The sequence below is a fragment of the Lynx canadensis genome, chromosome A3 (genome assembly GCF_007474595.2).
Source record: "Lynx canadensis isolate LIC74 chromosome A3, mLynCan4.pri.v2, whole genome shotgun sequence".
Classification (NCBI taxonomy): domain Eukaryota; kingdom Metazoa; phylum Chordata; class Mammalia; order Carnivora; family Felidae; genus Lynx; species Lynx canadensis.
In genome coordinates this window covers 43,158,887-43,181,790 of record NC_044305.1, presented here as the reverse complement: position 1 = coordinate 43,181,790, position 22,904 = coordinate 43,158,887, and the positions used below count along the sequence as shown (strand labels likewise).

At 43.4% G+C, this 22,904-nt stretch overlaps 1 protein-coding gene across 5 annotated transcripts in view; it reads left to right on the top strand.

Moving 5' to 3' along the window:
* Window positions 1–22,619, top strand: part of DZANK1 (double zinc ribbon and ankyrin repeat domains 1) — a 73,309-nt gene extending 50,690 nt beyond the window's left edge. For 2 of the 5 annotated variants that reach the window (XM_030310162.2, XM_030310161.1), the window contains 11 exons: window positions 1,377–1,502; window positions 2,325–2,489; window positions 3,838–4,045; window positions 8,213–8,316; window positions 10,267–10,341; window positions 12,181–12,277; window positions 12,731–12,828; window positions 16,483–16,563; window positions 17,062–17,189; window positions 21,264–21,338; window positions 21,778–22,619. In XM_030310162.2, coding sequence (XP_030166022.1) covers window positions 1,377–1,502; window positions 2,325–2,489; window positions 3,838–4,045; window positions 8,213–8,316; window positions 10,267–10,341; window positions 12,181–12,277; window positions 12,731–12,828; window positions 16,483–16,563; window positions 17,062–17,189; window positions 21,264–21,338; window positions 21,778–21,901 — 1,281 coding nt within the window. In that variant the 3' untranslated portion in view covers window positions 21,902–22,619. The remainder of the gene's footprint in view (window positions 1–1,376; window positions 1,503–2,324; window positions 2,490–3,837; window positions 4,046–8,212; window positions 8,317–10,266; window positions 10,342–12,180; window positions 12,278–12,730; window positions 12,829–16,482; window positions 16,564–17,061; window positions 17,190–21,263; window positions 21,339–21,777) is intronic. The other 3 variants (XM_032592602.1, XM_032592604.1, XM_032592603.1) reach the window with 3 other exon arrangements.
* The last annotated feature ends 285 nt before the right edge of the window (window positions 22,620–22,904 follow it).

Here is a 22,904-nt window from a genome sequence, read left to right as displayed (position 1 = left end):
AAACACACACCTGTAAAACACAGGTGACAATAGCACCCACCTCACAGGTCTGTTGTGTGGTTTGATGCGAGACTACAGGGGCAGTGCTCAGCATGGTGCCTGCATACAGCAGGTGATCACGTAGCAGTGACGAATACTATCATCCTCATTTGTCTCATGAGAAAATCTCTTACTAGTCAATAAATAAGTAGCAGGAGTAAAAATTCTCATCCAGGCCTACCTAACAAAGTTTCAGAAATTCTCATGAAACAATTCTCTCTCCTCAAAATAAAATAATTCTTTTCATGTGTCAGGGGTGGAAAATAAATTCACATTCCCAGATGGAAACCAAAGCCCTAAAAAAATAGAAGATACACCTCAATTGTGACACCTTACTAGCATGGGTCTGCTTACATTCTTTTTTTTTTAATGTTTATTATTTTTGACAGAGAGAGAGAGAGCTCACGCGTGAGTGCACTCGTGCACGTGAGTGGGGGAGAGGCAGAGAGTGAGACAGAGACACAAAATCTGAAACAGGCTCCAGGTTCTGAGCTGTCAGCACAGAGCCTGATGCAGGGCTCAAACTCACAAACTATGAGATCATGACCTGAGCCGAAGTTGGACACTTAACCAACTGAGCCACCCAGGTGCCCCACATTCTTTTTTTTTTTTTTTCAATGTTTATTTATTTTTGGGACAGAGAGAGACAGAGCATGAACAGGGGAGGGGCAGAGAGAGAGGGAGACACAGAATCGGAAACAGGCTCCAGGCTCTGAGCCATCAGCCCAGAGCCCGACGCGGGGCTCGAACTCACGGACCGCGAGATCGTGACCTGGCTGAAGTCGGACGCTTAACCGACTGCGCCACCCAGGCGCCCCTCTTTTTTTTTTTTTAATGCTTATTTATTTTGAGAGAGAGAATGCACGTGAGTGGGGGGGAGGGGCAGAGAGGGAAGGAGGGAGAGAATCCCAAACAGGCTCTGTTCTGCCAGTGCAGAGCCCAATGTGGGGCTTGATCTCATAAACGGTGAGGCCATGACCTGAGCTGAAATCAAGAGTTGGATGTCTGTCTAACTGACGGAGCCACCTGGGTGCCCCATACATTCTTTCTTTAAAAATGTTGTCATAGTAAATCAGGAGGAGGCTTACCATGTTTGGTATTAAAGATACTGAGGAATATCAAGATGCACGAGCCACTGGTTTCATCTATTTGCTGTGAAGTAATATGTCCTCTTTGTACTAATGTATTCATTAGTGAAGCTTATCATAGTTTTATTCTTTGGGGCAAAAATACCTTATTTCCAGGGTTTGCATTGATCTGGGGATTTTTTTTCTGGATTCAGAGGGGGATTGCAGAATCTAGTATTGATGCCTATTGATAAATGCCATTGCATTCAGCAGCCCATGCGCAGTGGAGATAAAGCCCCTCCTCCCCCCACTCAGAAAGGGGAGACCATTTCCTGCTCCAAGTGTGGTCGCAGGAATCGCCCGGAAGCTTGCTTCTGTGACTGGTGTGGAGCCACGGTGGGTATTTTAAATCTGAGTTTCTTGGTGCTGAGGCTTCACCACCACCCTAGAGAGGCCCAGCTCCTCCTCTTCCCCTGCCCTACAGAAATCACTCCTTGCGATTTGAAGACTACCACCTATTTACCTAAGACTCCGGAGACAGAGATACTTCTCTTAAATTGAGAAAGCTCTGTCATTGCTGTTTCTTTGAGGTTAAACTTTTCCTATTTCTATTTGACTATTGGTATTTCTTTTATGAATTATCTGCTTACTTTTCTAATAAAACACTCAAAGTCATTTATTCAAATAAGCGTTGCATGTAAATAATACAAAAGGTTTCGTGTGAAGGGTTAGTCTCCCTTCTCATCCCAGGCCTATAGAGCCTATCCCCAGAAGCAGTCACCGTCACCTAGTGTCTGAGTGTTCTTTGAGCCGTTCAGTGTGCTAATAAGTAAACTGGTAGTTTACTATGAACACTGGCTCAGTTCTTTTCACCTAGCAATATATCTTATTTGTAGCCTCTCATTCTTTTCAGTGGTTCCGTAATATACCACTTTCTGTATGTACCATGATATATTGAGGCCATCCCCTATTGCTGGACATTTAGATGGTTTCCAATTATTTTCTCTAAAACCACAATCCTGTGGGGAATGGTCTTAAATATACTTGCTTTGTGTAATTGTTCATCTGTAGGACAAAGTCTAGAAGGTAGACTTGGGGTCAGGGGAATAGGCATATGTTATTTTGATGGCTGGAGATTGTATGGTATGAGAATAACTTACATGGAAAAATTAGGACTCTAATATTTATGAAGATGTAAAAATATTTTCTATCCTCTAGCCAGGCATTTCTGCCTGCTACTCTGTTTGCCCCAAATGTGGGGCCAGCAATCACCCATCTGCCCGATTCTGTGGTTCCTGTGGTATTTATGTGAAGTCCTTGGCAAGACTTAGCATGGATAACAACCTGGCTCTTGCTGCTGGAGAACTTCGCCCTTTTGCTGAGGTGAGGCCTCCACTGTAGTAAGAGCTGGTGCCTGGGGAAGAGCTTAGGACTCTGAATTTGTGTTCTCTACCTTGGGGATCAACCTGGGGAGAGAGAGCCAAAATACAGACTTTTCACATGGATTTTCAACTAGGTGTGTAAGTAAAGTCAACCAATTCAAGTTTTCAACACTCAAGTGATTTCGTCTGCATTCAAAGATCTAAGGGTTTATCTGTAGTAGATTGAGGTCTAATTGCATTTGGAAGACTAATAAAAATAATGTAAGTTGACATAATGTCATGAAGGAGAAGTGGATTTAAAATACATGAGACAGAAAAAAAGTAAAATAAATACATGAGACAGAATGTCCTTCTCGTGCATTTCTCATGAGGCATACTAGGAACGTTGCTCCCATTGTTTTAAGTTTTAGAAAACTTGTATCAGGTATATGAAATAGCTGCTGCTATTTAAAACAACTGCATATAGTTTAAGGAAAATCTTACAGGGTTATTTTCAGAATGACTTAATCTCTAACCAGCTTGATATTAGCCTTTTGTGAATTTCTCTAAGCTAGATGAAGACTTTTCAGGTTTCTTTTTAGCTCTTCATTAGAAGAATGTGAAGATTGGTAGTCCTTAGAATGCACATGCACTCAGTAATTTTGCATTCATTTTTAGGGAGTTCATGGCCTTCTTAACCCAGACTGAGACTTATGGATCCTGGGAGTGTCAGTAGCCCATATTGACACCTTTGTGCAAATGAGACCAAGGGTTCTTTCTTCAAGACACTAGACTGCCATCTGTTGGAAACTGATTGTAATATACTAATTTTCTTAGACATTTTCTTCCACCTACCAGAAAAACTGTCCTAATAAATTTGCAAATATATGATGCCTACCATGTGAATCTTAGCTCATTAGATGCAGTGATGTTGTGCAGTACACAACCTACACAACCTTACATGATGGTCCTCTCAAGTTCCCATGTCCAGATGCAGGAGTGCCTCAGAGAAAATACCGGTCCCCAGTAGTTGAGTGTGGATGAGTAGTAACTCCATTGGATTGTAGAACTGAGAGGATAGATTTCTTTAGGGCCTCGGGCAGCAAGACAGGGAATATTAGTTTAGTTGATTTGTTGAGTTTGAGATAGTAAATGGCCAAGCAGAAGAGGCTGGCTTTATGGGTCAGGCTGGGAGTTCCTGGGAGAGACAGACCAAGGAAGGTGAGGCAAGGGCTGAAAACCTCTTTTTAGTTCAGAGTACAGTTTCTTGGAGATATTTTTTCTTCTGATTAGAATTCTTTTCTATAAGTAATTATGAAGAATTAATGAAATTATATTCTAGTATTTTATGTTTTCTGCCTTGCTCATAGCCCCGATCTGCCTGGCAGTCCCTAAATGTTCCTTTGCTCAGACCTGAGGCTGGGACTCGGAAGGACGTGGGCACACAGACTACTGGCCTGTTCTACCCATCTGGTGCACTACTAGCCAAAAAGGAACTGGAAATGGCTTCTCAAAAGCAGAGGCAGGAGAAAATGAGTGACCATAAACCTCTCCTCACAGCTGTCAGCCCAGGAAGAGGTGAGAGAAAAAGTACACTTTCTTGTCAGGAGGGAATTCCCTCTTTCTCTGAAAGAAAACTGCATTTTTTTTTCTTCCTTTAGCTTTATTTCTATGCATAAGTAAATCCCTTTGGGGCGCCTGGGTGTCTCAGTTGGTTAAAGCATCCTACTTCAGTTCAGGTCATGATCTCACGGTTTGTGAGTGCAAGCCCTGCATCAGGCTTTCTGCTGTCAGCACAGAGCCCACTTCAGATCCTCTGTCTCCCGCTCTCTCTGCCCCTCCCCCACACCTCTCCTAAAAATAAACAAACATTAAAAAGAAAGAAGTGGGGTGCCTGTGTGGCATCCAACTTTGGCTCAGGTCATGATGGCATGATTCGTGACTTCGAGCCCCACGTCGGGCACTCTGCTGTCAGCTCAGAGCCTGCTTTGGATCCTTTGTCCCCTTCTCTCTCTGCCCCTCCCCCACTGGTTCTCTCTCTGTTTCTCTCAAAATAAATAAATTAATTAAAAAAAAAAAAGTAAATGGGGCTCCTGGGTGGCTCAGTCTGTTAAGCGTCCGATTTTAGCTCAGATCATGATCTCACAGTTTGTGGGTTCGAGCCTTGTGTCAAGCTCTATGCTGACAGCTCAGAACTTGGAGCCTGCTTGGAATTCTGTGTCTCCCTCTCTCTCTGCCCCTTCCCTGCTCATGCTCTCTCTCTCAAAAATAAATAAACATTAAAAATAAATGAATGAATGGATAAATGAATGAATGAATGAATGAAGTTAATCCCTTGGGGTGCCTGGGTGGCTCAGTCGGTTGAGTGTCTGACTTTGGCTCAGGTCATGATCTCACGGTCCGTGAGTTCTAGCCCCGCATTGGGCTCTGTGCTGACAGCTCGGAGCCTGAAGCCTGCTTCAGATCCTGTGTCTTCCTCTCTCTCTACTTCTCCCCTGCTCATGCTCTGTCTCTCTCTCAAAATAATAAATAAACATTAAAAAAAAAAAGTAAATTCCATCGTTTTTCTTTAGGTAATTTTCCTTTGTATTATAGCTCTTCCTTAAACTTTTAGTACTCTGATGTTTTGACTCATAGCCCCATCATCTAGTTTGTAAATCAAATAGCACATATGGATTGCAACTATGATGGTAGAAATGTTGTTAGTCTGTGTCATTATTGCTCTCTGCCAATATCTCTCTCTTTTTACTGTTCTAAAATTCACATAACGAAATTCACCATTTTGACCATTTTGAAGTGTACAATTCAGTGATAGTACATTAGCAGCAGTATAGAAACATTACCACGTCCAGAACATTTTCATCACCCCAAAAGTAGTCCTGATACTCTTTTTTTTTTTTTAATTTTTTTTTCAACGTTTTGTTTGTTTGTTTTTTTTTTATTTTGGGGACAGAGAGAGACAGAGCATGAACGGGGGAGGGGCAGAGAGAGAGGGAGACACAGAATCGGAAACAGGCTCCAGGCTCCGAGCCATCAGCCCAGAGCCCGACGCGGGGCTCGAACTCACGAACCATGAGATCACGACCTGAGTCGAAGTCGGACACTTAACCGACTGAGCCACCCAGGCGCCCCCTGATACTTTTTTGTAATCACTGCTCACATCTCCTGACCCAGGTGCCTGACAACCACAAATATACTTCCTGCTTTTTATTTAAAAAAATTTTTTTAATGTTTATTATTTATTTTTGAGAGACAGAGAGAGACAGAGTGCAAGTTAGGGAGAGGCAGAGAGAGAGGGAGACACAGAATCCGAAGCAAGCTGCAGACTCTGAGCTGTCAGCACAGAGCCCGACGTGGGGCTCGAACTCATGAACCGTGAGATCATGACCTGAGCCAAAGTCGGATGCCTAACCAACTGAACCACCCAGGCACCGCTTTCTGTTTTTATAAATTAGCCTGTTCTGAACATTTCCTGTAAATGCGTCTCCTGCTTGCCCACAAGAAACCAGAAATCCAGACTCTTGTGACATCTCCCAAGTATTAAATGGTGGCAGTTAGTGAATTCAAGTGTGTTTAAACCCTGTGCAGACTGTAGAAGGGCACAAGGGAGTTTTTGGAATGATGGAAATGTTCTATGTTTTGATTGGGATGCATATGCTTGCTGGAATTCAAACCATATACTTAAAAGTTATCTCAATAGGGTTAATTTTAATAGAATAAAATAGGAGTGGCTGGGTGGCTCAGTTGGTTGAGCGTCCAACTCTTGATTTCGGCTCAGATCATGATCTCACGGTTCATGAGTTCGAACCCCACGCTGGGCTCTGGGCTGACAGCACAGGACCTGCTTGAGATTCTCCCTTTCTCTCTATCCCTCCACTGCTTGCACTCTGCCTTTGTCAAAAATGAATAAATACACTTTTAAAAAAGATCTATATTTTAATCAATAGGGCAACTATTCAAAAAGAATACCAAGGAATACAGCTAAAAAGCTAATGGGAAAATTTAAATATAATTCTAAAAAGTATTCAAGTTACCCCCCAAAAAACCCCAGGAAAATAGGAACAAAGAAAACAAAACAAATGGGAAAAGTATAAATCAAATAATAAAATGGTAAGTCAAAACCAAAACATATCAATAATTACATTTAATTTTGTGGACTGAACATTTCATTAGAAGGTAGCAATTGTCATCATGCGTTTTGAAAAAACGAAAAAACAGGGGATCCTGGGTGGCTCAGTTGGTTAAGCATCCAACTCTTGATCTCAGCTCAGGTCTTGATCTCAGGGTCATGAGTTCAAGTGCCACACTGGGGCTCCATGCCAAAAGAAAAAAAAAAAAAAAAAAAAAAACTCTGTGCAAGCCATAGACAAGACCTAACTATGTAGAGTAAAAGTAAATATATAGTAAAAAACACGCTTGCTGAAATTCAAACTGTATGCTTAAAAGTTATGCCTCGGGGCGCCTGGGTGGCTCAGTTGGCAAGGCATCCAACTTCAGCTCAGGTCATGATCTCACGGTTCATGAGTTCAAGCCCCGCATCAGGCTCTGTGCTGACAGCTCCAAGCCTGGAGCCTGCTTCGGATTCTGTGTCTCCCTGTCTCTCTGCCCCTCCCCCACTTGCACTCTGTCTCTCTTTCATAAATAAATAAATGTAAAAAAAAAAAATTAAAAAAAAGTTATGTCTCAAAAGGGTTAATTTTATTTTATTTTATTTTTTATTTTTTTATTTTTTTCCACTCGTTTAATTCTACCATTTATTTTTTTTCTTTTTTTTTTTTATTATGAAGTTTATTGTCAAATTGGTTTCCATACAACATCCAGTTCACATCCCAACAGGTGCCCTCAATACCCATCACCCACCCACCCCTCCCTCCCACCCCCCATAAACCCTCAGTTTGTTCTCAGTTTTTAGGAGTCTTTTATGTTTTGGCTCCCTCCCTCTCTAACCATTTTTTTTCTCCCCCTCCCCCATGGTCTTCTATTAAGTTTCTCAGGATCCACATAGGAGTGAAAACATATGGAATCTGTCCTTCTCTGTATGACTTATTTCACTTAGCATAACACTCTACAGTTCCATCCATGTTGCTACAAAAGGCCATATTTCATTCTTTCTCATTGCCACATAGCATTCCATTGTGTATATAAACCACAATTTCTTTATCCATTCGTCAGTTGATGGACATTTAGGCTCTTTCCACAATTTGGCTATTGTTGAGAGTGCTGCTATAAACATTGGGGTACAAGTGCCCCTATGCATCAGTACTCCTGTATCCCTTGGGTAAATTCCTAGCAGTGCTACTGCTGGGTCATAGGGTAGGTCTTCAATATGGTTAATTTTAAAAGAATAAAATAGGGGGTGCCTGGGTGGCTCAGTCGGTTGAGCATCTGACTCTTGATTTCAGCTAAGGTCATGATCTAATGGTTCATGAGTACAAGCCTTGTGTTGGACTCTGTGCTGACAGTATGGAGCCTGCTTGGGATTCTCTGTCTCCCTCTCTCTCTTTTCAAAATATGTTCTTTTGATATTCTGTACTATTCTGTGATTAATCATGTCTAATTAAAAAAAAAGCTGGGAAAAAAATGGAACTTATTCTAGTACATAGTCAAGGTTCAGTAAGCCAAACCATCACAAAATTTGACCAAACAAAATAATAACCTCTCTGAGTATGCATGTTGCAAACTAGCATTTTTCTTTCTTGGCTTCAGAAGAATTATCCACGTGGATGGGTTTCTCTTTTTCTTTAGGGTACTGGAGAAAACAGTTGGATCATATCTCTGCTCACCTCAGGTCTTATGCTCAGAACAACCCTGAGTTCAGGGCTTTGATTGCAGAACCCAGAATGGGAAAGGTGGGTGAGCTCTGACTGGAATTTCCACACCAGAGCATCGCATGGGGTCAGGCTGCAGTTCCCCTCCACTGACTTCACCTGAAATCGCACTTTGCTTGGCTCCTTTCCCTTTCCTGTCCTGCTTTCCACACTTCTTTACTGCCCTCCCCTACAAGCACGGCCTCAATAAATCACCTGTGCATGAACCTTGTCTCAGGGTCTGCTTCTGGGCACCTGACCTAAGCAAGGTAAAATAGTAAATTGTGAACCATCCATGCTTTTACATTCCACGTGCTATGGAGATTCTTGTGGTCAGAGCTAAAAGACCCAGAAGAGTTTAGTCTAGCCAAATTGCACACTGAAATCCATTCTGTATTAGCAGCAGTAGTGATCATAACAGTTGCCGTTTAATGATGCACTCACTATGTGCGTTATGTTCATCGATCTGTAGCGCTCATAACAAACCTACAAGGTAGGGATATTACCTTTGTGGCCGTTTTTAATAATGGCCACAAATTCTTTGATAGTTTTCCCTGCAAAGGGCAGAGTCCCTGTCCCCTGTGGACGGGTGGGAGGACTTATGGCAGTTGGGCTAATAACTGAGTGCAGTGGCAGTGATGCCATGGGACTCTCAGGGTGTGGTCCTCTTACTTGGCACACTCACCTTCAACACTCCTTCTTGGAGCCCAGCCACCCTGCTGTGAGAAGCCCAAGCCCCATGGTGTGGCCATGTGTAGGTGCACCGTCTGCAGCCCTAGCTGAACCCGGGCCTGGAGTCATCATCCTGGGTCAGGAGCCAGGCAGACGAGTGATGAGAGCCTGGGTCATTCCAGCCTCCAAACATGCAGCCACCTTCTAGCCATTTGAGTTTTCCCAGCTGAGGTGGCAGATGTGTCGAGACAAGACCATCTGTCCCCTCTGTGTCCTGTGGGAAGCCACAAACTTAATAAAATGGTCGTTCAGTGCCACTAAGTTTGAGGTGGCTTTTTACACTGCAGTAGATAATCAGAACAAGCCTTATTTTTGACACCCAGGAAAACTGGCTCAAAGAGCTTTGGTGACCTGCCCAGGACTGCACTGTTGGGTCTTTTGGGGGATTCCAGATTTGAAGCCCCATGCTCTTTCTCTGGCATTATACCACCACTGTAAGAGACAGCTCTGTGAGAAGACCTCTTCTGTTTGTCAGAACACTAGAAGGAATCTTTAGAAATCAGCCTGTTTGATCCTCTACCACCAAATTGGCCAACATTGAAACTATTTCATTGTCAAGTAGTGCTTAGTTTCCCTTGATAATGTTTTGGGGGTGTATTCATTCTCTCGCCTAATCCAGGGGTCTGCAAACTATAGCCTGTGGGGCAAATTAGGCCCATTACTCAGTTTTACAAAGCGAGTTTTATTGGATCACGGCTGTACTAATTTGTTTACTTACTGTCCATGACTGCCTTTGTGCTACAATGGCAATGACCCACAAAACCTCAACTACTTACTATCTAATCCTTAAAGAATTTGTTGACCCCTGTTTGAGGCAAATTCCTCCTGCTGCTTACAGAGAAAGCTTGTCAACTATGATGCTTGGCTCTTGATTGACAAGGCCTAGCTCCTCCAGACACCCAGCTGACGACATCCAGCCAGGTGGCTTGATTAAACTTAATGTGTGTTTCTTGCAGAGAATATAAATTTGGGTCTTTCTTATCCATTCTGGCAGTCTCTGCTCTTTGATGGGAACATTAATTTCATTCATTTACAATTAGTGGAATTATAGCTATAGCTGGATTTGTGTCTGCTGTTTTGCTACTTATATTATATCTTACTTAGGTTTTGTTCCATTGTTTCTCTTTTCCTGCCTTCTTTTGAGTTAATTAAATGTTTGGTTAAATTTACGGTTTAACATCTCAGGATTTCTTGGCTGTTGCTCAGGACATTAAGTCCCACATGTATGGTTGTGAATTTTCTCTAACGGTTTTTTAAAAGCTTATCTCTGCTACTGTCCATGAAGATGGCTATGAAGTTAGCGTCCAGCTGAATTATATTCAAGTATCAAACAAGGTGCGTAAGACTTTCAGAAACTGTTCATTTGAAAATTGGCTGAGCTAGTAAATTGTAGCCTATAGTCTATTGAAATGCTTCTGGGTAACCCATGGAAGACATAAGTTTCAAATATTATAAAACTTGACTAAAGGCCAGTAATTTCATAGGATTAGGTAAATAACTGTGCTAAACCTCAGAGAAGTCAGGTTTCAGGCACATAAAGATGTAGTAAGAGTAGGAATTACTGTCGACCCTATCGGTCCTGTGGTTCTCAGGCTTTTTTATACTCACTGAAGTCTGGGTGTGGATGAAAGACCAACAAAAATGTTTGCCTGTTTGTACTTTCACCTATTTGCCTATAATAAATAAGCCAAATTTTGTGGCTATGTCTCTCTTGATCTGCCTCCTTATATGGTGATTGCAACTTCGCTACAGAGCCTTTAATGTGTGGCAAACATTAATTGATTCATACTGGCAGCTTTAGTTTCATTGGGCAAGAAATCAGAATATACAAAAGAATAATGAATGGATTGAGAAGGTGGATGAAGAAGGCCAGGAAAAGCAGGGGAACTAGCATTTATCAGGCCCTGGCCATATACCCAGTAGGGAGCTAGCAGTGTCTTTAAAATGAAGACAGACATATGGGCACTGCCTAACTCAGAGGCTGGGAGTGTGCAGTGGGCTGACCCACAAAAGTGCTTTGAAGTCAAGTAAAGTGCTAAATGCCATGTTTTCAGTTGTGTGGCCAGAGCAGAGCTTGGGTCAGAGAGGTACTTGAGGAGAAGGGGAGTGAGGGACATGAGACAGGGAAGGGGCTGAGTGGTCACACATAAATTTTGGCTTTAGCCTGATCCACGAGGAGCTCTGAAATGTGGGTCACACCACGAAGTTGTCCCAACTGAGGCAAGAAAAGGAGGGCTGTAACTTCTAGGGTAAGGCAGCACCCATCTCTGGAGGCAGTTGGCCAGAGAAGGGAGTCAGCTGTGAGCTGTTAGCAGTCAACCCAGCAGCTGGGAGGGGTATGCTGATCAGTTAGGGGTATGCTTTGGGTGGGCACTGAGAGCATATATAACGTGCTATCAAGTAGAAGTGGAGTAATTATCTTCGGGTTTAATATGTGTTTTTTCTTAACCTGTGTGTTCTAGTGTTGAGGAAGTAGCAGGTGGTTCCCTGTGGCGGGAGAGGCAACCAGGTGAGGGTGGGGCAGGATGCCACACTGTGGAATCAGTCCAGGTGGATATAGAATTCCAGGTCTGGACCATGTATCATCTATCCTAACTTTATAGGCCTCCATTTTACCTCATTTTACTTTCACAGTATCCCTTTGGGGTAGGCCAAAATATTTCCACTTTACAGGTGAGGAACCTGAGGTTCAGAGAAATTAAGCAACTTGCTTCTTCTAAGGTCCCTAAACTAGTAAGTAATAGAACCAGGATTCAAACTCTGTGGCTCGAGTCTCCCCATGATGTCACCTAATTCCAAGATACAGAAGGGTTTTAAGCAGGGAAAGGACACCAGTACTTACACAGTTTAGAAAGATGACTGGGGCAGCCACATGGAAAGTGGGCTGGCAGGAACCTGTTGGGATGCCCTTGGAGTGATCCTGGCATATGAAAAGGGGCTGTGGCTGTAACAACAGAGAAGAAGGGCTGCACTGAGGAGCCGTTTAAGAGGCAAAGTGGACAAAACATTACAGGGAGGGGAGGAGGTGTCAGGAAGGATGTCCAGGTTCAAGCTTGACTGTGTAGCTAAAGCTGTCATTAACAAAGAGAGGAACAGGTTAGCAGGGAGATTGTTCCTTCTGTGGGGACACAGCAACCTTGTCATTCATGGTGACTAATTGTTTTCATTGTCCAGAACCTTTACCTCAGCAAGGCTGTGGATTTCAGCAGCCACTTCCTGAGCAGTGTCACTGAGGGTGGTAATGGGCCATTTGGCAGCAGGTCCAGCCTGGGTGAGTTGTACCCTTATGGTGACTTTAAAACAATTGACCAGGAACACATTGACCTGGCAAGGATGGCAGGGAATTGCTTATAGTTTTCCAGCCCAACCATGCATCTCACTGTAATGTTCCAACCATTTTATTCTTCTGGCTTCTCTGAAGTCAGGGGTGAGATTTTTCAAGTCTTTCACAGGGCTTGGGGAGATAGGTTGTGTGGGGGGGTGTTCTTTGGGGCCTATAAACCGTAGTCCCTTTTATTCCTTCCTTCCCACTCATCCTCTGGTCTTAGTCTGGGATGAATGGCTCCAGGAGTCCTTCTTGTGAAGTTCAATCAAATAGAAATTTCTATAAAAGCCATTTTATTCTTCTGACCTCTTGAGGGGCACAATAGTAGGATAGGTCTATATTATTTGTGGGGAGTGACGGGGGGACATTGTTTTGGTCCTCAACTCTTTGTCATTCCAGTGAGCAACTACAGCCAGAGCACCTCCGATACCACTGAAAACGTCAAGAGGGCAAAGAATTTCAAGACCAAAACATTTCAAGAAAAGGAGCAGCTCACAGTAAGTGTACTCCTTTGTCCTCACAGCTGTCTTCTTAGGCCTATCTGTTTAATGTTTTACTTTGAGATTTTTTAAATGGAGAAATACTTTTTCATTTTCTGTGCCTTTTTTGGGTATATTTTTTATTTTATGGAATTCTTTAAAATATGTCAAGATTATTAATTAGAATTAAAGTTCTCATCAGTTTCCTGAATCACCTCTGTTTCCTCTGGGGTCAATTCTGTCTGTCCATCTTTCTCTGTCTTGTTTTTGGTTGGTCTCAAATAAGTGATGATCTGTGGTTGCCAGGTCATGTTGACAAGTGAAGGGCTAGTTTGCGTAGTGCCAGTGCTTGCCCTGGGTGTGTGGGCCTGAGGTGCCTATTGGGGGGGATGGGCATGCTGTCTCCCTGGAGAGTGTTTGGGCAGAACACAAGAAATTTCCTTGGGGTCCCCTAAGTTGCCTTCCCCCTAGAGGTGAGTCTGTGCTGTGAAGGGCTCTAGAGTGTTTCATTCCTGGATGGGGCTCTTTTTATTTCCTTGCTCTCCTTCCATCTGTGTTGTCATAGAGGTCTGGGCTCTGGCCTTCCTGGGCCCAGTACTCCCAGGAGAACTCTTTGTTAGGCAAATAATTAACTCTCTGGAAAATAGTTATCAGGGTTTAAGCAGAGAGCACAGGAGAGAGGGGAGGACATCACCCAGCTCAGCCCTTTCCTAAAATGCTCATGAATCCAGCCTGCACCCAACACCTGCCCTCCTTGTTGATTAACTCAGCTTCTTCAGGGCTTCCTGGAGGAAACACACTCATATGTCTGGTGTCTTCAACTGCTTTTTCTTTGCTTTGATTTCCCTCTCAGTCAGATTCCACCTACTTTCAGTCTTTGGAATTTCTCACGATTACTGATCCACTGATGGCACTCTTCCAGTTTCCCACAGCTGTTAGAGTTTTGTTCTTCAAAAATATAGAGCATTAACATTTTAACGGGAGCTTTGGAGAAAGAGACAGTGGGTGCCCTTGTTCAGTCCACCACCTTGCCTTTCATTTGGTCCTCTTTGGCTGCAGTAGGAGGACAGATGTGCTTAGCAACAAACCCAAAGCCTGGGTCTCCACCAAGATGGAGATGGGCACAAGTCAGTTCTTCCCTCCTCTTTTCGCGAAGCCAAGCCCTCAGGGCATCCTCAGGGGTGCACATACTGGCGCCCAGATTGTTATCATGAGTTCTACAAAGGCAGGTGATTTCTTGCCTCAACTTGTTTTTTTCCACTACATGCTTTACATGTCATAAACACCAATAAATGTGGGAAGAAGACCTTAGAATTGTATTAACTTTAAAAAAAAATCTATTTCTCCCTGGCCTTGATTTATTTACTTATTTAATTTATTATTTTTTAATTTTTTAATGTTTATTTATTTTTGAGAGAGAGACAGAGTGTGAGCAGGGGAGAAGCAGAGAGAGAGGGAGACACATAATATGAAGCAGGCCCTGGACTCTGAGCTGTCAGCACAGAGCCCAACACGGGGCTTAAACTCACAGACTGCAAGATTATGACCTGAGCTGAGGTCAGACACCTAACCGACTGAGGCACCTAGGCTCCCCATTTACTTATTTTATTTAAATCCAAGTTAAGTTAACATATAGCATAAGAATGATTTCAAGAATAGAATTTAGTGATTCATCACTTACTTATAACACACAGTGCTCGTCCCAGTAAGTGCCCTCTTTAATGTCCATTGCCCACTTAGCCTGTCCCCCCACCCAAGACCTAATAAGCAAACTTCAGTTTGTTCTCTGTATTTAAGAGTCTTTTATGGTTTGTCTAACTCTCTGTTTTTATCTTATTTTTTTGCTTCCCTTCCCCTGTGTTCATCTGTTGTGTTTCTTAAATTCCACATATAAGTGAAATCATATATTGTCTTTCTCTGACTTATTTTGCTTAGCATAATACACTCTAGATCGATCCACATTGTTGCAAAAGGCAAGATTTAATTCTTTTTGATTGCCAAGTAATATTCCATTACATAGATATACCACATCTTCTTTATCCGTTCATCAGTCAATGGACATTTGCTTACTTTTTCCATACTTTTACTTACTCTTTCCATACTTTTGCTATCGTCAATAGTGCTGCTATAAACACTGGGGTCCATGTGCCCCTTTGAATCAGCATTTTTATATCCTTTGGGTAAATACCTAGTAGTGCAGTTGCTGGGTCATAGTTCTATTTTTAATTTTTTGAGGAACCTCCATACTGTTTTCCAATTTGCATTCCCACCAGCAGTGCAAGAGGGTTTGTCTTTTTTTTTTTTTTAAGGGTTCTTCTTTCTCTGCATTGTCACCAACATCTGTAGTTGCCTGAATTGTTAATTTTAGCCATAGAACTATATTAACTTGTATCGCTTATGATTCCTCATACTCTTGGCCTTCTCCCAGTTTAAGTATAAAGTTCAATAAACTTTAACAGTTTTCGAGACTCCACCTGCTTATTTTATGTGTGACCTGAATCCCCCATTGTTATGTGCCTTTATTTTCTCATTTGTATTTAGGGGATAAGTATAAGAAAATAATAACAGCATTCAGTGGTTCACTCATTCAGCAGTTATTTTGAGCACACATGCACCAGGCACAGTTTTTGGTGGTAAAAATAAATTGTGAACAAAAGGTATAAAAGTCTCAGACCTCATGAGGTTGACATTCAAGTGCATTCTAGTATAGTTTTCCATAAGGAATGGAATTCAGCCAGAACCAGTGTGTCCCCCAAGACTGCCTGGGGTTTCACTTGTTAGAGTACATTGTTCCAAGCTAATCACTCTAGAATGGGGGCAGAGGGGACATAGCCTGAACCCGGCATCTTCTCCTGAAAGGCTCAGAGGCTTGACCAATGCCCTCATCTCTGACTTCCCAGAGAGCCAGGAGGGGGGTAGATATTATTTTCACTATGCATACAGGAAACTGGGAGTCCCAGAACCATCCCAAGTCACCCTCAGATCCATTGATAGAAACACACTGAAAGTAATGTCTCCAGCTTTCTAGACTGCCTCTTCAACCTTGTGGCAGCCAGCATTTGAAATCCTTTATATAAAGATTGTATATAATGATGAATTTCATCATATTTTGAAAATAGAGAAAAGATAATAAACTCTTCAGATTTCTGATGATAAGTGAGAGCTTTTAACCCCCAAACAAGAGTTGACTTTATCGGTTCACTCATGTGTCGGATGAGTGTGTTTTCTGGATAGTCATACTTAGGCTGATTCTGAACACCTTATATAGCATGCAGGGTGAATTGTAGGATTCACCCGTTTGCTTTTCCCAGGAATATTTGTTTTCCTTTGTAATAAAACTAGTGTGGGGTTTCTGGATTTTTGTGAGGTTTCTCATTGCATCCCTGTCCTTAATAAGCATAAAATAATGTCCCCAAATATAAAACCTTTCCCAAGACAAGGTTTCAGAGACCAGCAAGCTTTACATTAGCTGGGTTTATTTGTGTTGCTGGCTGTCAAAGATCACACACACGCACTCACGGACACACATGCATGCACTTGCTCACACTCGCCTGTCCCTGGGACTCAGAACTTAACCTTGGAGAGGAGGCATTTGCCTTGAGGGTTGAGTTCACACAAGTGGGGCAGCAATATTTGTGGTGGTGGAAATGACCGTGTTGTATAATCCTACAGCCTGAAAACAGGCTCCTGCTGAAGGAAGTGGGACCGACAGGGGAAGGAAGAGTCTCTGTGATTGAACAGCTGCTCGATGAGGTGAGTACATCCCAAAGAAATCTCTCTGAGGATTTCAGCCTTGTGATTCACCTGTGTCTCTTTCATGTGGAAGTCTTGTTCAGTACTGGGATCATCACAGGGCCATTTCATTTTAAACTGGAAGTGGATTAACTGGCCAGTCCAGAACTTTACATTAATTGTTATTGGTTGCTAGTTTTTATAGCAGAGAAAATATACCGAAAAGTCATATGAGCCCGAATAATGTGCACAAAGGTGGACAGAATCCCTGGTCTGTGACCCCATGTGACCTTCATGTTTCCTAAAGAAGCAAAGTTGTCTGGGTGCCTGCCTTCCTGATGAGGACAGCACAAGTTCTATGGCACCATGACCCGCAGCTCTGTTATAGGTCAGATCTTAGGTTTCCTGATGTTCCTTTCTTTTGATGGAAAGCATATTTGTTACACTTCATAGGACGGCAGGTGGATGCTGCTGAGAGCAGGGCTTTGTGGCAAGTTTGTCCTTTTCCTTATGCTGCAGGGAGCAGATCCCAACTGCAGGGACAGTGAGGAGCGACCCCTTATAACCATGGCTGTTGTGAATAAGCACCACGAAGCGATTCCGGTTCTTGTGCAGAGAGGAGCAGACACCGAGCAGCGGTGGGGACCGTAAGTAAGACACAGTAAAAGGGCAGCCCTGGCAATGTCGCAGCCAGCTGTGACCTCGCACGTGTGCCCTGTTCAATTTGAACCAGTCAGGAACCATTTTTAAACCCATTTGGGCCTTAATCTAGGGAAAACAAAAATTTTTAAATGGACTATTGGATTGCCTGATTTTTTGTAGCTTTTATAAAGGATAAGTTTTGTTAACTCATGAATTTATACTGTTGTGGGGCCGGCAAATCCTTTGCCCTTGGGATGTCAGGTGACATTTTCATCATGATCTGAGCTGTTGGCATCCATAAGAGAGGAGTGGCCCCAGTGTATTCCCTGTGGAAATGTACCCATGAAATTACTGCAGAAAGAAAACCTTATCCGTCTGTCTCTGGGTGCTGACACCCTGGGGGCGAGCCTGCACATGAGAGTTCACCACATGATTTGATGAAGCAGGAGGACGATACCAAGTCCTGTTGGGTGCTTCTGTCATTTCCCTAGTCTCAGGGCTGTCCTGCCTCTTGACTTCTCCCAGCTTCGTGATTCTGTTGTTCTCTTGCAAATTACAGCAAAACCTGGGATAGTGAATAACTTGTTCTGCAAGTGTGCCGCAACATGAGCAAACATTTCTTATAAATTTTAACTTGATAAACTAGTGATGTCTTATGATACGAGTAGTACATGATGCCAGATGTCACATGATCACAACTGAGTTAATGGTTCTTGAAATTCACTTTGATATACAAATGCTTTGGATAACAAGCATGTTTCTGGAATGAATTATGGTCACAAACCAAGATTTTACTGTACTTTGGAAAGGTGGGGTGGAATGTTCCTTGAGGACGGGTTCCATATGTTAATTGCTTATATCCTGCCAAACAAGTTGCCAAACTAGAAGTTCTCCAGGGGTCCTGCAGATATCTGACACTGCTGCCCCCTGAGTTATTTCTGAGACCAGATTGAGGCCCCGTCAGAGCATCATGCAGCCAGCACAGGGGTCTAAGAGTTAAATAGCTTTGCTTCTGGCTTTCTCCGTCTCAAAATTTCCTCTAGTGTTTTATTAAAAATATATCCCTGTTGGGGCACCTGGGTGGCTCAGTCGGTGGAGTGTTTGACTTCGGCTCAGGTCATGATCTCGCAGTTTGTGGGTTCGAGCCCCGCATCGGGCTCTGTGCTGACAGCTCAGAGCCTGGAGCCTGCTTCAGATTCTGTGTCTCCCTCTCTTTCTGCACCTCTCCTGCTTGCACTCTGTCTCTCTCTCAAAAAATAAACAAACATTAAAAAATTGTTTAAAAAATATATATCCCTGGGGCGCCTGGGTGGCTCAGTCGGTTAAGCGTCCGACTTCAGCTCAGGTCACGATCTCGCGGTCTGCGAGTTCGAGCCCCGCGTCAGGCTCTGGGCTGATGGCTCAGAGCCTGGAGCCTGCTTCCGATTCTGTGTCTCCCTCTCTCTCTGCCCCTCCCCCGTTCATGCTGTGTCTCTCTCTGTCTCAAAAATAAATAAACGTTAAAAAAAAATTTTTTTTTTTAAAATATATATATCCCTGTTAACTTTTCTATGTGTGCTTTTATAAGTTCTGCCCAATAGGACAGCTATATCAAGACATGACCCCTTTTTTAGCAGAATGTTTGGCACACTTGGTATACATATTTAGTGGCTGGCATTTACTTGCTCACCTTTTCAGGATTCACATTCTTCATACTTTGTCAGCTTCTTCATTTACCCACACTCATTATTCATAAAAATAATGTCACCTTGTTAAGGTATACTTTATATTTGCACAAATCAGATAGGCTTTTCTTGGAGCACTTACGTATAATGTATGTGGTTGATACAAAATCTCTTAAGCAGATTTTGAATTGATGCTTATGTATAAGGTGTCCTAGCTTTATGAAAAGTCCAGCTGATGGGGCGCCTGGGTGGCGCAGTCGGTTAAGCGTCCGACTTCAGCCAGGTCACGATCTCGCGGTCCGTGTGTTCGAGCCCCACGTCAGACTCTGGGCTGATGGCTCAGAGCCTGGAGCCTGTTTCCGATTCTGTGTCTCCCTCTCTCTCTGCCCCTCCCCCGTTCATGCTCTGTCTCTCTCTGTCCCAAAAATAAATAAACGTTGAAAAAAAAATTAAAAAAAAAAAAAAAAGTCCAGCTGAGAGGAAGAAACTACTCTGGACACGGAACAGATTACCTGTTTTTCCTTGGTGTTCCTCAGTTTCCATTCTTGCTTCATTACCATTCTATAAATCGACATTCATCCACACGCAATCCCGTTGCGTCGCTACTAACTTTCTGCTCGTACCATCTGTCTGAACAGTGTGTGATAGCCCGTTGTCTCTCCCACTGCATTAGCCCGGTTAGCAGAGTTTAGCTCCATGGAGGGGGAGGGAGGAAAGCCAGACCAGAAGCCCTCCCTCAAAATAGAGCACAGAGATCTCTTCTTCCATTTTAGTTTATGCCAATAGAAGAAAGCAGATTTTTCCACCAGGAGCCAACTCTGTTAAGTCTGGTTTATAATTGTTAGTTCTAAGTGTTGAGACCTGGGTCAGCCTGGCTTCTGCCCCACAGCTGGACCTCTATAGATCCAGGAACATGACCTCAAGACTCCAACCATTCTACTGCTCTTCATGCACAAGCCATGGAGAGATCTGGCTTTCCTGTAAAAGAGGCTCAGTGAGTTGTTCCTTAGCAAACAAGAATTAGAAAGCTCTTCCCCACCCCCTACCCCGGCCCCCACCCTTACCCCTGCCCCAAGCTTGTTTGGCTAGGGGAAAGAAGCAGTCAAGGTAGTCTCTATGCAAGGTAACTCCTGTCAGGTAGCTCAGTGGGTAGCAGAAAGCCCCGCTTGAGTGTTTCTGTTTCCAATGTTTGTATCTTTCCTACCAGAATACACTCATATTCAACCCAAAGGGATGGCTAAGGCGAAGTACGCATTCTTCACCAAAGCCGATACCTCTTATGGGCAGATTTCACAAACACAGATTCAAGGTCTCACTAGGAGAGGGGCAAAGCAAAGTGCCATTTGCTTTTGGACAACAGCTGCCCTCCTTCACTGGCAGTTTCAAACATTTCATCCCTTAGTTCTGCCCCAGTAGCCAGGAGGGACAAATGTAACCATCAGTCTGTTTCTTAGAGCTTCAACTGAGATTTATTCTATTAGGTAATTCACAATTTACAAAGAAAGAATGTGCCTTCGTCCTCCCTGATACTTAGATTTGAATAAACAGTTTGAGTTGTTTGTGCATTAATAGTAAAGTTTCTTTAAAGTACAAATTCACAGGGGGCGCCTGGATGGCTCAATTGGTTAAGCATCTGACTTCGGCTTAGGTCATGATCTTGCAGTTCGTGGGTTCAAGCCGCACATGGGCTCTGTGCTGACAGCTAAGAGCCTGGAGCCTGCTTCAGATTCTGTGTCTCCCTGTCTCTCTGCCTCTCACCTGCTTGCACTCTGTCTGTCTCTCTCTCTCTAAAAAAATAAACATTAAAAAGAACTTAAAGTACAAATTCACAGAACATCATACTGTACCTGCTGTACAAAACACGTTCTAGAAGGTCTGGTAATATAGTACCAAGCTGTTCAGAGGAACAGATTTGTAGGGTATCACCTCTACTCTGAAGCATGGGGTCCTGATAAGAGGGTATTCCATCAAGTGCCATTGCCATGTTGGAGTTGCGTTGTTTGAGGGGCGGTGTACAAAGTTAGAGTTGGCAGTCACAATTCATTACTTTCAAAAACTGAACCGTGGTTACACAGAAAATCTAACCACGGCACCCCCTCCCCACCTAGTAAATGGAATGCATGTTCTCTCAGTTGAGAGGGAGTCACGAAGGAAGAAGATCATACATCTTCTCAGGAGATATGGCAACTCCATGAATGTATGCAGGTTCCAATGGTAAATGCCATATAAAGACCCAAGGAACTTGAGTGGTGAAGTGACCAACAGTTGAGCCCTATACTACCAGAGAGAAAGGAAAGATGAAAGATAAGGAGGGGGTCAGTGTCATTGGTGTGACTGAGACATCCGTTGTCCGTGTGCCCATAGCATCCTGCATTGCAACTGCTTTAGCAGGATGATTTTCTTCCCCCCAAACAGGCTCCGAAATACAGCTCTTCATGAAGCGACCCTCCTTGGCCTGGCGGGAAGGGAGTGCGTCGCTGCTTTACTGCGGTATGTTCCCGGCCTCTGGGGGAGACTTCTGAGGGCCACAGTGATCCCCCTGCTGACTATGATGATTTCAGAAGGCCCCAGTTCCTGAACAGTTAACTCTGTGAATGGGGGCCACCATCCCACTGTGGGTCCCCAGCACTGAGGGCTTCTAAAAGCACAACGAAAATACCCACACACACACCCAACACACTTGGTTGTAGGACTTTGATGCAATGGGAGCCAATGGCCAGGATTGGCAATTGAACGTGTTGAAATCACAGAGCCCCTCAAAAGGTCTCAGGGTAGAGCCACCCTTGAGAGTTAGAGTCATGGTGGCCTCTTGGGGACGGGTGTAGGAAGGTCTGTCTGGGAGTCTCCCAGACCGGCCTCTGTGTCAGGGAAGAGCCATCCTTGAGTTCAAGCACCTGAGTGCCTCTATTCATGCCTGTTTCCTTGGCAGATGCAATGCAGGCATCCAAAAGAAGAACACGAATGGCCAGACGGCATATGACCTGGCTCTGAAAACTGGGGATGAGGTCATCACCTCACTCTTTGCTGCTAAGCTCGGCCTGGATGACTCTTAGACCCAAGAGCCTGCGCGGGACCTGATTTCAAGAAACCATCCAGCTCTAGCTGTTCTTTGTTTCTTTCTGAGATGTGTTATTTGTGGTTTGGAAATTGAGGTTGAGAGGAACGCATAAGATTTTTTTTTTTTTTAATATGACAGTGTAAGCCACCATGTGGGCATTTCCCAATATGCTCTGGATGGTGACGAATTTAACATATGTTTTGTAAAGGGTCTGTTGCTGCTTATTTTGGAATTTTCTTTAAAATTTATTTTTCAATAGATAATTGCACATGGTTCAAAGCTAAACAGTATGAAGTGTTAAGTAGTAAAAACTCTGCCATCCCTGTCCCACAGCCACCCACGTCCCCTCCTCAGAGGCTGCAATGATACCAGTGTCATCTGCGTCTTTCCAGAAATAGTAGAGGATTATATAAGCACATGTGCGTAATATATGCATATGTACATATAGGGTATGTATAAAATACAAATACAGAGAACAGATATATTCTTTCTCCTCTTTTAAGACAAGTACTAGCAAACTACACACCCGTCTGATGTTTTACATCTTGTTCTATTCCTTAATATCTCTTGTAGGTGGTTCCAAATTAGTACATTAAGATTAACTTTATTTAAAGACTTTCATTTCTAATGTGAAATATTCCTATTGTTGTGGTTTGTTCTCCGGTTGACAAACAAGCTTTGAATAAGCCCATGTGCAGGAATGTGCAATTTTAACTCACTCATTTTTTCAGACTGTTATTTCAGTCTTTGGGTGATAACTCTGCAATCGTGGAGTCCCTAAATAGTTCCTGTTAAACTATGTTGACAGAGTATCTGTTAGTTTAGAATGAGTAATTCAGCACAATAAATAATAGACCTGGTTGAGTGGTTGCTGTTATCACTACCTGCACTTCCTTTCCCGAGATGGTGACTGCGGGAGGACAGGCGCAGAGTCTCTGGGAGCGAAGCCCCCGCATGGGGTTTGGGGGCACCGGCACTGGCTCTCCCCTGTCCGACTC